The sequence below is a fragment of the Anabrus simplex genome, chromosome 1 (genome assembly GCF_040414725.1).
Source record: "Anabrus simplex isolate iqAnaSimp1 chromosome 1, ASM4041472v1, whole genome shotgun sequence".
NCBI lineage: Eukaryota > Metazoa > Arthropoda > Insecta > Orthoptera > Tettigoniidae > Anabrus > Anabrus simplex.
Window position 1 is genome coordinate 920,064,729 of NC_090265.1, and position 12,993 is coordinate 920,077,721.

Here is a 12,993-nt window from a genome sequence, read left to right on the forward strand (position 1 = left end):
ACCTAATTTACGTGGTACAAGATTTCCATAAACTGACTAGGAACAGTATACCAGTGGCCAAATTACAATGGATGATAAAAAGAGATTTTGCCATCATGTTGGACGCTTTTGTATCTAATGTGCTTTATTTTATTAGATTAGATAATGAAAAACTACTTGTGGTCGATTGTTGTTTGGCTTTGCGTTATGACGAAGTTGTCAGAGGAAACTGACGAAGTTTCCCCGGCGAAACTGAACGTGAAGTTTCGAGATTTTTAAGTCGCGTACCGGTAATTAACGTTTGAAGCCAGCCCCGCGGTCTAACTTGCCTGCCTTCTCACCCGGAGGGCCCTAGTTCGATTACTGGCCAGGTCAGGCATTTTTACCCGGATATGAGAGCTGGTTCCAGGTTCAGTCATTCTACGATTACCTTTCATTGAGGAGCTATTTAATGGTGATATGGCGACCCTAGTCTAGAGAGCCAGGAATAACGGCCGAGAGGATTCGTCACACCGACCATGTGTCATCTCGTATTCTGCAAGCCTTCGGACCGAGGGGGTTCGCTTGGTAGGCGGAAGGCCCACTGGGGCTGTAGTTTGGTTTGGTTTAGGGGCGTTTATAAGATTATAAGTATACATATTTCATTTTTGCGATGTTTAGCCAAATTGTTGATTGTTCATTCGTTCCCGGATTTTCCGTTTTCGCGTGTTGTATGGTTTTTTTGTGGTCCCTCCTAAAACGGAGAATTGAGGTTCCACTTTATATGGAACGTTTTTGGGACTGAATAAATTGACCGATGAATACGGGAAAATGACAGTTCCGGGAACGATGCATCGAGGTTTTATTGTATTAAAATATTTTTTGGCTGAAGATGTCTCAAAAGGAAGAAACGAAAAATGTCCCTTTTTAAAATAAAATAGAAAGGAATAATACTGTACAGTAGTGTAAAGGTGGAGACACTCAATTATTAAGACCACCTATCTTGCTGAGTTGACAATATGGATTAATTATGGAATTTATTTTTTGTGAGAGGAGTTATTTTGCAGACTGTATAGAAGAGGAAACCTGCCACTGACAAACTTCAAAATAAAATTATTAAGAACTTACATAATGTTGGCTTTATGAACTGCTGTCACCTTATGACGCCCATTATCCTTGGTATACTGGAAGGCAAACTCTGCAACTCTCCGCGAGGCCTCCTCTGTGATCAATTTGATACTCTGAACCACACCTTCAACAATTTCATGTTCAATACCGGAATATTCACCTTCAGTATTTTCTCTGATAGTTACTACATCCACATTATCATAAAGGGTCTCATAACCCTCTAATGAACGACAGGGGCGAACATTGGCATACAAGTTGAATTCCCTGTAACAGAAACAGAAATTATAACTCAATACAAATGGTTTTAAAGTTGTTGATTGACGAGGAATTATCACCACAAAAGTAGCTTATTTCTGCAGATATTTTGAGAAAAAGAATATCACAATAATTCCTATTCTCAATATTTACAGAGTTATACACCAATTTTGAAGTCGACTGCACAACAACCTGTTCTTTTGACTGTTATCTGTGGTAAGAGGGGCTGTCCATTAGTTCTGGCCAAGACTGATTGTGAAGCAAGACTTTTCCTTTAGTTTGATGAGTAAAAGCTACAGTTTAAAGTTGCACCAACACAGAGAGGTTTTTATTGAAGGGAAGCAAAAGTAAAAAAGAAGAATAAGTTTCAGAATTTTTTAAACTGGAAAGTATTCTAAAGATTAAAATATTTAGTGAATTCATTAAATGCTTTATACAAATATCAACAGCTCATAATTGAGCAACCAAGAGTATCAAAGAGGGTGGTTGTATTTCAGAATATGATACCTCATTTCAATTGAATTACTAACACTCCAATGATTAGAATAAGAGAGACTGATGTTCGTTCGGCTATGCACAGTCCAACCTTGCACTCCCTGCACCCCTTCTGCTTTCTTTTTGTGGTACAGGTGAATCATCAGCCTACGTCTCTTCATCTAAACGAAAAAATAGGCCTAAATTTCTGGAGAGGTGAAGTATTTCTATCGTTTGTATTTGGAGTAAAAGAATGCAGCTAAAATCTTGCTTTCAAAAATGACATAACAAATAAAAATCTTGCCCGAACTATCAATTGATATGCCATCTGGTTCGTAAAGAGACGAATCATCAGTCATCTATTTGTGAACCCTCTTCTCCCAATAAAATATCCAAGATATCACCATCACTGAGCTGCCGCAAGGACATGTTTGTACAGTAACACAGCTGACAGTGCGAAATATTTGGCACGCTCCGCATCCGGCTCATTGAATGCTTCGGTAGAAGTCACGGCAAGGAGAAACTACCCTTTTCATTGTTTCAATTTGAAGTTCCTGATAACTGCTGCATTCTAGTGGACACTAAATAAACTCTGTATCGGTCTATTCATAAGGCAAGCGGAAATGTCTGGCCGTGTAGATTGTACAGTCTGAACACAAAATTTTAACTGCTCTTCGCATTTTCTTGCAACTAACATAAAAAGAAAAAATAAACTTCTGATATAAAACTAAAAGGTAATAAGTCTGTAACATTCCAAGTAAGTAGATGATTCACAGTCACTGTGGTTTTAATTTCATAAAAATATCATAAAAATGACCGTAGATACAAACCGTTTTCCTATTAAATGTGCAGAGTGAAATCACAAGGCCTATTAGGCGATATGCTAGCGCCAAGGCAATGAATTAGATTGTACAAGATCCACCTTTTCAATACATGATGTGTTATTGGTTAAAATTACCACCTCATTTATTTATGGTACCAGTTTCAACATCCACGGACGTCATCACGTCATCATCAGCCAATTGGGGTCGTTATACAAAGATAAATATTAAAGTTAAATACACAAAATCGACCCTCATAATTAAAACTGTCCATAACAAGTTAAAATGCAAAGCATATTAATGCTAAATGTCCAGGTTTGAATATGTAATCTGTATAAGTTTGACAACTTGTTAGTCACAAATAAAAAACTGAAGCTGAGGAGCCTCGCAGAAAAACAAGTTCCAAGTCTTCGACACACTTCAAATTTATGGATTTGGGTGCTTTCTGCAGCATTGGTAGCCACGACATATGCAGAGAACTGTATGCTGAGTGCAATGCGGTAATAGGTTAAAAGAGTGGTTGGTGTTCCTCAGTGAGCATAAAAATGACACTAAGTCAATAGATAATATATATGAAAACCATCTTCATAAAATACGGGGTTATGTCGTATTATACTGGAGCAAATGGATCTTGTAACCTGAACTGTGTTTTGAAGATGTTAAAAGCAAAGTTTCTCGATCCAATGTGGGCCTCTAGTATGAAGGATAAAAACGAGTTAAACTCGGATAGTGGAAATGGGGCAAGAAAATTAAATGCTAGTGCCAGCGGGAAACTTAAATAGCCAATGGTAAAGGGGTATCTGTTCTTACATTTCTTGTATTAGAATCCTATTGCTTTTATTATTTTTATCTGTGTGGTTGGGACATTGCACACAGTGCTGTTCTGTCAGGCCACGCGCTACCGTGAGATGGAAATCGAGACTTGTCAATCTCTTCCACATGTTTAGGGCTCTTCAAATGACCAGGTTGTTGTAAATACATAGTGATATCCAGATGTGAAGGAAGAATTTCTTATACCATTTTACAACTTTCCTCATAAATGGATATACAGTAAAACCTCGTTAATTCGAAGTCGTTGGGACTAAAAAATCAGACTTCGAATTAACCGCCAATTCGCAATTCAGAAGTACCAACCCTTGCCGCGTTACAAAATATTCTAAGGCACGTTACTGCATGCAGTTAACCTTGATTCACAGTTTATACCTTTCAAATGCCATGACAAAAGAACTATTTCCAAAATGTATCCAAGAAGGTGCATTTACAGTATTCAAATAATGCACCGGGATATCTCACTTGTAAACATAACCTCACGCAACGAAAAAAAAAAAAAAAAAAAAAAAAGCACGATTCTAAGACGAGGAGAAATCTATCCTGGCTCCCATGTGCAAGTGCTTTATTAATTGGATTACTATACTGTATGCATTTTAGATGCCTTGTATTTACACAGAAAGTACCCGATGCCCTTAAAATTGAATCCTTGTATGATTTCCCGCCATGGCACTCCTCTAGTACTTCAGAAATGTAAACACTTGCCGCGTCACAAAGTATTCTAAGACCCATTAATACATGCAATCACCTCGATTCACAGTTTAAACCTTTCAAATGCTATGGAAAAAACTATTTCCGAAGTGTATCCAAGAAGGTGGACCCTCCGTGGCTCAGGCGGCAGCGCGTCGACCTCTCACCGCTGGATACCGTGGTTCAAATCCCGGTCACTCCATGTGAGATTTGTGCTGGACAAAGCGGAGGCGGGACAGGTTTTTCTCCGGGTACTCCGGTTTTCCCTGTCATCTTTCATTCCAGCAACACTCTCCATTCTCATTTCATGGCATCTATCGGTCATTAATAAATCACTTTGGGAGTGGCGACCCGATCGTACTAATAGCCTATATATGATTCATCCATCACATCCCTGACCCGGTTTAAGACTGGAAATCAGGTTGTAGGTTTTCATTTTCATCCAACAAGGTGCATTTACAATGTTCAAATAATGCACTTGGATAAATCACTGACAAACATAACCTCACGCAACGAAAGAAAAAAAATCGCACAATTCAAAGACTAGGATAAATTATGCCGGTTCCTCAGTGCAAATGCATTATTTTTTGGATTTCTGTACTGTTTGCATTTTTATTGTAGTGCTTTGTACTGGCATGGAAAGTGCCCGACGCCCTTAAAACATTGTGACTTATTGAACTTTCCTATGACCAGGGGATAAAGTATTTCGCTTCCATGTGCATTGCAACGCACTAATATGACCCCCATCCCTCACACATGTACGATTTCCCGGCTGGCAATTTCTCCTTTAAAACCATAAGACCGTTTGGGCTCGCATTAAAATAAAGCAATGCAGTTTCACCGGCAATGACAATATTGTTCGGTGCCTACGAATTTATCTGAGCTATGCTTTTTCGTCAACTGTCGGCATCGCCAGTGTTCGCGGATTCTGTTTTCCCGCACACTGCCTGTTGCGTGATATTACGGCGTTCCTTAAAAGGTTGAATACAAAAGAATTCTGATTTTATTCAACTCAGCAATCATGAAGCGCACTGTAGACCCACTGAAGTGAGTGTAAGTGCGGAAAGCTACCCCTCCACGTTCCGGAACACGCGTTCTATTATGACGCGGAGCGGATAAATTTCGAGTTGAAATTACTCTGTAACATAGTATTGTTTTAAAATGTAAAGGCAGTTAGTTTCAAACTAAAAGTCTGAATTTCGGTAATGGGGCCGACCTTGTACTTCCAATTACGGATTATCCGTATTTCGAATTAAACAATTGAAATAACATACAAAACTGTATCTCATGTTTCCGGGAACGAGAGCTTCTTCGAATTAGGCGGGATTTTGAATTAACCGATTTTGAATTATCGAGGTTCTACTGTACATTTGTCACTTATCTACTAAATCTATACCCCCCTCCCCCCATTTTCTGATTAGAATATCCGACTCTTCCCTTGACCTTACAGGAACATATTCATCTGTTTTGCTTTCATCACTTGAACTAACAGCTTCTCCAATATAGTTTTCTAAATCTCTAGCACCAAAGCTGAAATCAATATCACTGTCATTGTCTAGTAAATCTTCAACAAAGTTTGTCGTAATTTCAGTGCCACTAACACCCACTAAATGTCACGAACTGCTTGTCTCATATCGGCTAGTTGATGATTATGATGATGCTTGTTGTTTAGAGGGGCCTAACATCTAGGTCATCGGCCCCTATGGTACAAAATGAGACGAAATGCGATTAAAATTTAAAAGTACAAAATTCATCCAATGACCAGAATTCAAAACGTGGTGATGAGGATTGAACTGATGAATGTGAATTTAAAACAATCAGTGGATAAGATGCGCAATGCCTCACATTGCCAGAAACAATATTCCTGACCAAGGGACTGCTTCCAAAGCCCAATCCTGAATCGATGATGCTTGTCTAAATGGGTCAATATCTATGTCACCGATCCCCCATAATGGCACTTTTCGCTAGTACAGGAGAACCATGGTATTTCTCAAGTTGCAGTACTAATCACAGGTAGCATAAACTCTCGGTGTTCCAAACATTATGGCACTACTCACAAGTATTGTACATCGTACAGGTAACGCAGACCTATGGTGTTTCTCACACAATGGCACCACTCATAGCCAATGCAAACCGATGAGGTTCCTCACCTAGGTGTACTAATCACGGGCGGGCGCCGGTATTCTCTTGGTGTTCCTCACATAGTGGGTACTAATCACAGGCAACACAGACCCACAGTTTCGCTCATATAGTGGTACAACTCACGGGTACCGGAAACCCCACAGTCCACACACACTGCTGCTTTATCACAAACCTATTGTGTATCTAATATAGTGGTACTACTCCCAAGTAAAGGTGACCCATGGTATTCCCCGTGTGATGGTACTAACCAAAAGTAGTTTCATGGTTCTAAGACAATCATCCCATGGTTGCCCCTTTTAGTCACCTCTCACGACAGGCAGGGGATACCGGGGGTGTATTTTTCGTCTGCGTCCCCCACCCACAGGGAGTAGAGAGAGGGAAAAAAGAACAAGAAAGAAGGGATCCGTCACTTCGAAAAATGAAGTAACGGACGAAGAAAGGCAAGGGCAGCGAAGGGCGTGAAAATGAAAGACTCCCTACGCCTCGAATGCTCTAATACCGTCGATTTTGGAAAAGAACAAGAGTTGACCAAGGGAGGTCGGACAGGATAGACGAAAGTGAGGAGCCTGGCACACGTAAGTGGAAGCAATACCAAGACTCAGCTAAAGGCCCCGTGGTCGCCAATCCACACTCCCAAGATGAGAGCCCCTTGAGTCCCTTCTAGTCGCCTCTTACGACAGGCAGGGGATACCACGGGTGTATTCTACATGTGCATCCCACACCCGCAGGGGTTAGTGTGGTTGGTCCGCGAGAGGTATTTTATTTCAATCAAGTCCGCCGGTAAGCCGGTTAGGACCCCACTATCCGCCACCTGGGACGCGCCACGTGGGAGTATCACCTCTCCCCCTGCTATGCCAGCGTAATAGGTTCGTGGATCGGCTAGTTGAAGCCATAGTTACGAGTGATAGTGATCCGACCTAAATATTCAAGACATATTATTTGTATAATTTCAAGGAATACTTATGGGACTGTATCTTTGCTACAAGATAAGCAGATGCGTCAGACAGCATCTGCCTGTCTTAACTCGTAGCAAGAGCTTGCCAGCATATCTGATTGCAAATGAGGAAGAGATATTGCTGACATTAAACTCTACACTGCAATCTCCAAGCAAGGGACGAGAACCATATGGGATATGTTCAGAAGTCTCTACCCCTTATCACAGTCATGGATGAAATCCATAAGTGTACAACAAAAAATGAAAAGCAAAAAGAAAGCGAATATTAGTGAATATTGAACATACAGTAATATGGAGAGAAGATGAAATGGAAGTACAAGAACAAGTTACTGTATGGAATTGGGAGATAGAGGAATATGGAATGAACATACAGTAAGTGTGGAGAAGAGTAACAGTTGTAATAACGAGAGGTAATAGAGAAGGAACAAGGAATACTTAAGTTCTGGTGTCTAATGTTAACATAGGCCTAATTTTTGCAGTGTATAACTGTAAACCGAGGATAAGGCCAGGTTTGAAGAACATTTTTTGCTCTAAATTCATTCAGAAATGAGCATTGTAAGTGATGATGACAATGATGATGCTTGTTGTTTAAAGGGGCCTAACAGCTAGGTCATCGGCCCCTAATGGAACGAAATGAGACAAAATATAATGACAATTTAAAAGTGTTATAAAATTCAATCTGAGTGAACAATGTGGGCTTTCGAACTCGTGGAAGTCACGAAATTGTACTCTCTCATGGTACTAATCATGGGTGCTGGAAACCCACAGTGAACCACTCTCTGCTGCTACTAATCACAAACCTATTGTGTACCTAAATTATTGGTACTACTAGCAAGTAAAGGCGACTCATGGTGTTCCCCGCGTGATGGTACTAATCACAAGTAGTTTCATGGTTCTAATACAATCATTCCTTGGTTGCCCCTTTTAGTGGACTCTTACAACAGGCAGAGGATACCATGGGTGTATTCTTCGTCAGTGTCCCCGACCCACAGGGGGTGGACAGTCCACTGCATTCTTTAAAGGAGTTCTCTTTCCTCTATTATGCAGTTCAATATATAGTATTCAAGTATTTAAAGTTATATTGTAAACCATAAACAAATACAAATATTTTAACCCTCTTGCACTCAGCGCACCAATAGTGATCTCTCACAGTATCCATATACAGACTGTCATATCTAGCAGTTTCGGTCATTTGCAGGGCTACTAGATGGTAATACAGAATCGTGATGGTAACTTAAAACATTAGTTGGCATTTTACCCACTTGAAAATATTTTTATTTTCAACAAATGAAATCTGTTGACCGTGAATGTGTCACGGTGCTTACAACTTGTCACTGTGTGGATCTGTCTTTGCTAGGCTTTTATGTTAATTTGATTCTGTTACAGGTTTAGTTTAGTTCTTTTTTCACTCATATTTTGTGTGTTGCTCTTTCTCTATGAACCATAATTATATATACTTTCATTGTTCCTTTCCTATGTTTTTGTGCCATGTTTTCATTATAATGACTGGCCAAGTTCAAGACTGAATAGTTCTGAAATGCCTGAATATTTATGTTTTAGATAGTGGGAGTGGCTTTATCGTTGAAAGCGATTCTGATTATGGGGTGACAGTTGTGCTACTGAATTACTAACACTCCAATTATTAGAATAAGAGTGTCCCTTTAGTTACAGCTACTCACAGTGCATCTGGCGATGAAGAAGATGAGATAAATGAAAAAGCATTATAAGACCATTTTGTTACAATCGACTTCAATGCATTAAAAATTACAAAACTGAATGATTAAGTGCACTTGAATTACATAAATGGAAAACTGAACAGTAATACCAGTAATATTCTTCCATTCTCAGTGTACAACAAAGTTTTATAGTTTGCATACTATTAAGGGTACCTTGGTTTGTTAAACTAAATACTAGGAACCAACTGTATAAACAGTTTAATCTTAGATCAGAGACAAAATCAATCTCAGTTCATGATAATCTCTAACATTTTTGTTATATAAATGTTAATATGAGATCAATTACTGGACTAGATTTAACTCTGATTCAAGAAATTTCTCTGGTCAAACTCTTTGATCTCATTCCACCATACAAAAGTAACAGTTGTTGTGAGATTTGTAGGCTTTTGCCATATTTGGGGAATTGCAATGGCATACATTTTCTTGCTCCACGTAGCCAACCCTCTAAAAGAGACCAGCAGCTTTCACACGTCACATGTTGGTCTTGAACATACACACTGAAATAAGCATGGTACGCCTCACAGAACTTTGTGCCGGGCACAATTTTATGTTTCACTTATTTAGATCCAATGTAATGTACACAAACATAACAAAATGTGTCTGCTAACAATTTACAACTTCTGGATGTGAATATTTTACGTTAAAAGGTAACAATCAACTCTACTTATAACCACAAAACTGCATCTACATTCACAAACGACAGGAAGGCATTCAGTGAAAAACATTGATATAGTTAGCTTGTTAGCTTGTCTATATATTGAACCCTTCCAGCATTATCTAATAAAGTTGGAACATTACATTAGAGCCATCTACTGGTGCTCACTTTCAACAACCACAATTGCTAGAAAAAGCAGTAAATTTATAATTATTCAAAAACCATTAAAATACTGAAAAGTAAAGTATACTCATCTGAAATAGCTAATGGCACATTCAGGTTTTGCACACTGTTTTTGTACAACGGAAATAAACAATGTTTTGTTTCAGCTGCCTTCTACGACAGCCAGAGCTTACCTGAGGCTGTATTCAAACCCCCCCACCCAAAGGGGATCCAATTCACAATTCCATAGCCGCAACAAGCTTGCCCCTTTTAGTTGCCTCAAATGACAGGCAGCGGATACCTAGGGTGCTAATCTAATACCTCCACCCACAGGGGGATCATAGAAGAGAAAACACTGCCAGGAGGACAACAATTATTAATAGCCCAGTCTGATCTCAGATAATTTTCCCAACTTAGATTAAAACTGACTGAATTTAGTGGTAACTGATTGAATTTAATGGTATGTCAATAGATTTATCTGACAGGATAAATAACACTATTAAGGATATAAAGATTCTGCTTACATAGCTGGATGTACATCACATGCATACAGTAAATTAACAATCCCTGAATTTTTTTTCAACAGTATCTTATTTTCCTCTTGAAAAGGTAGTTTGATTATGTCTCATCATTTTCTTTTGCTAGTAGTTTGTGGCCTTTGTTAAAGTACAGTCCCAGCGCCTGTCTAGTGATAAAATGGGAAACACCAACAAACCATAATCAGGTCTACCGATGGCAGGCTTTGAACCCACCATCTCCCGAAGGCAAGTTAACAGCTATATGGCTTGAACTGTGCAGCCAGCTTGATCGGTTCTCATCATTTTAACATACTGTTTGTAGGCCAAAATGGACTGATGTATTTATTGTAAGTTCAATATGTTCAATATGTGGCTTTTTACGTTGCACCGACACAGATAGGTCTTACGGCGACGATGAGATAGGACAGACCTAGGAGTTGGAAGGAAGCGGTCATGGCCTTAATTTGCCTGATGTGAAAATGGGAAACCACGGAAAACCATCTTCAGGGCGACTTGGCCGTGCGGTTAGGGGTGCGCAGCTGTGAGCTTGGATCCAGGAGAGAGTGGGTTTGAACCCCACTCTCAGCAGCCCTAAAGATGGTTTTCTGTGGTTTCCCATTTTACACCAGGCAAATGCTGGGGCTGTACCTTAATTAAGGCCACACCCACTTCCTTCCCACTCCTAGGCCTTTCCTATGCCAATATTGCTATAAGACCTATCTGTGTCGATGCGACGTAAAGCAAATTTTAAAAGAATAAAGAAAATCTCACTTTCTAAGTGCCAGGTTAAGAGAGCGGTGTCCTTTCCCCACAGGGGTCATCAATGGGCCTTTCAGTCCCACTTTGTTCTTGTTGACAGAATCAATGGCTGCTTGGGGGATGCCAAATTTCCCATCAGGATATCTGACTGGAGTCACATCCACAGACTCCCACTCAATAGGAACCTGAAAGACAGCAAAAATAAAACAAAATGCAGTTGTACAAAACAAGGCTATATTTTCAGAAACAAAATAAAGGATTCTTAACAATGCCAAGAACTAGCATGGGAAAGATTTTGCAACTTAAAGCGAGCATGGTGAATAAATACTGTTAGCACCTAGTATACATAATATGCTGTATTGGCTGTATAATGCACGTTATCACATCAGAAAACAAAGGATCACCTGAAGTCCATTTCATAGTTGGGAACACAATAAAGAGTTAATATATAAACAAGGAAATGAAGACATCAAGACAAGTTGAAATTTATGTCCTCCATTCAATTATTATTTCATAAGACTTGTCAAACATGCAGACATTCTTACTGAATGATATGGAATCTTGGCTACACTATAATTCATTTTTTAAAAATGATATTGTTTTTACGTCCCACTAACTACTTCTTGACGATTTTTGGAGACTCCAAGGTGCCAGAATTTTGTCCCACAAGAGTTCTTTTTTAAGTGCCAGTAAATCTACGGACACAAGGCTGACGTATTTGAGCACCTTCAAATACCACCAGACTGAGCCGGGAACAAGCCTGCCAAGCTGGCGTCAGAAGGTCAGCGCCTTAACCACCTGAGCCGCTCAGCTTGGCACACTATGATTTCTCTTTAGCTGCAGCTTGATGAAATTTGAGCCCTGTATCCTTGTAAGAATGTTAGTTTCAGATTAATATCAAAGCAAAAAATATGTTACATGACTCTCTATTTATGAATGAATGAATGAATGAATGAATGAATGAATGAATGAATGGCAGCTGGGAGTGACCAAGCTGACAGCTGCGTGGGAGGAAGAGGAGCCTGCAGGAATTACTGGTTCTGGCTTTGTCTCGCAACGCAGTTTGTTTCATGTTTCAGTGAGAGCAACATATGTGTGCAAAGTGAAGTGAGAATAAAAAAATCCCAATTAAATCTCTTATGTATCTTTCTCAGCAAACTAAATTTCTTATGGCTTTGTACAAAGGCCTATGAAGTTACATAAGTTAAAATCCTGTAAATGTACTGCAGTGCAAGAACTTAAACTGGGTATCCTGTGAGTAGGTTTAGATTTTGTGAATGGATTTTGAATAAAGTGCATGAAGGAGAAATTGATCCCAATCTCATTAACATCTCAAGACAAAGCGTGGTTTCATTTATATGGGTATCTAACTTCCCAAACAGCCAATACTAGAGTGCCGATAAACCTGATCTGCTCCATGAGGAACCTCTTCATGATGAGAAATTAGGGACAAGTACTTTTAAAGGGCATTAGAATTGATCAGGCAGTTCCTCTAGCTTGCAATCTACTTGTTGGCCAAGGCCTTAGTCTCGCCTGAGCTGTGATTTTGCATTAATGAGATGACCCTGTTCTTCTCAGGCATGTAACTCATGTCTGTGTATCATGATCTCATGCTTACTTTTACTATTTGATGGTGACCACCAGCAGTTGCCATTGCCTACGGTCTTCTGCTTTCCGAATTGTCATTTGAAGAGGTGTGCAAGTTACGTCTTTGATCTGGTCTATCCATCTTCTGGGAGCTCTTCCACACGGTCTGATACCTTTTACTTTTCCTTGAACAACCAGTTTTTCAAGGCTATTTTCTCTCCTTAATACACGTCCAAGGAACTGCAGGGTTCTCCGCCTGACAAGAGTGGAAAATTCGATTTGGGATACCAAGCTCTTTGATTATGGAGGACTTAGATCTTTTCTC

The 12,993-nt window shown here is 39.6% G+C and overlaps 1 protein-coding gene across 1 annotated transcript in view; it reads right to left on the reverse strand.

Moving 5' to 3' along the window:
- The window catches only part of Idh3a (isocitrate dehydrogenase [NAD] subunit alpha, mitochondrial), a 70,313-nt gene that overhangs the window by 41,718 nt on the left and 15,602 nt on the right, over positions 1 to 12,993 (reverse strand). Inside the window, exons 3-4 of the mRNA XM_067136653.2 lie at positions 11,094 to 11,266; positions 1,087 to 1,350 (exon numbers count right to left, since the gene is read on the reverse strand). Coding sequence (XP_066992754.1) covers positions 1,087 to 1,350; positions 11,094 to 11,266 — 437 coding nt within the window. The remainder of the gene's footprint in view (positions 1 to 1,086; positions 1,351 to 11,093; positions 11,267 to 12,993) is intronic.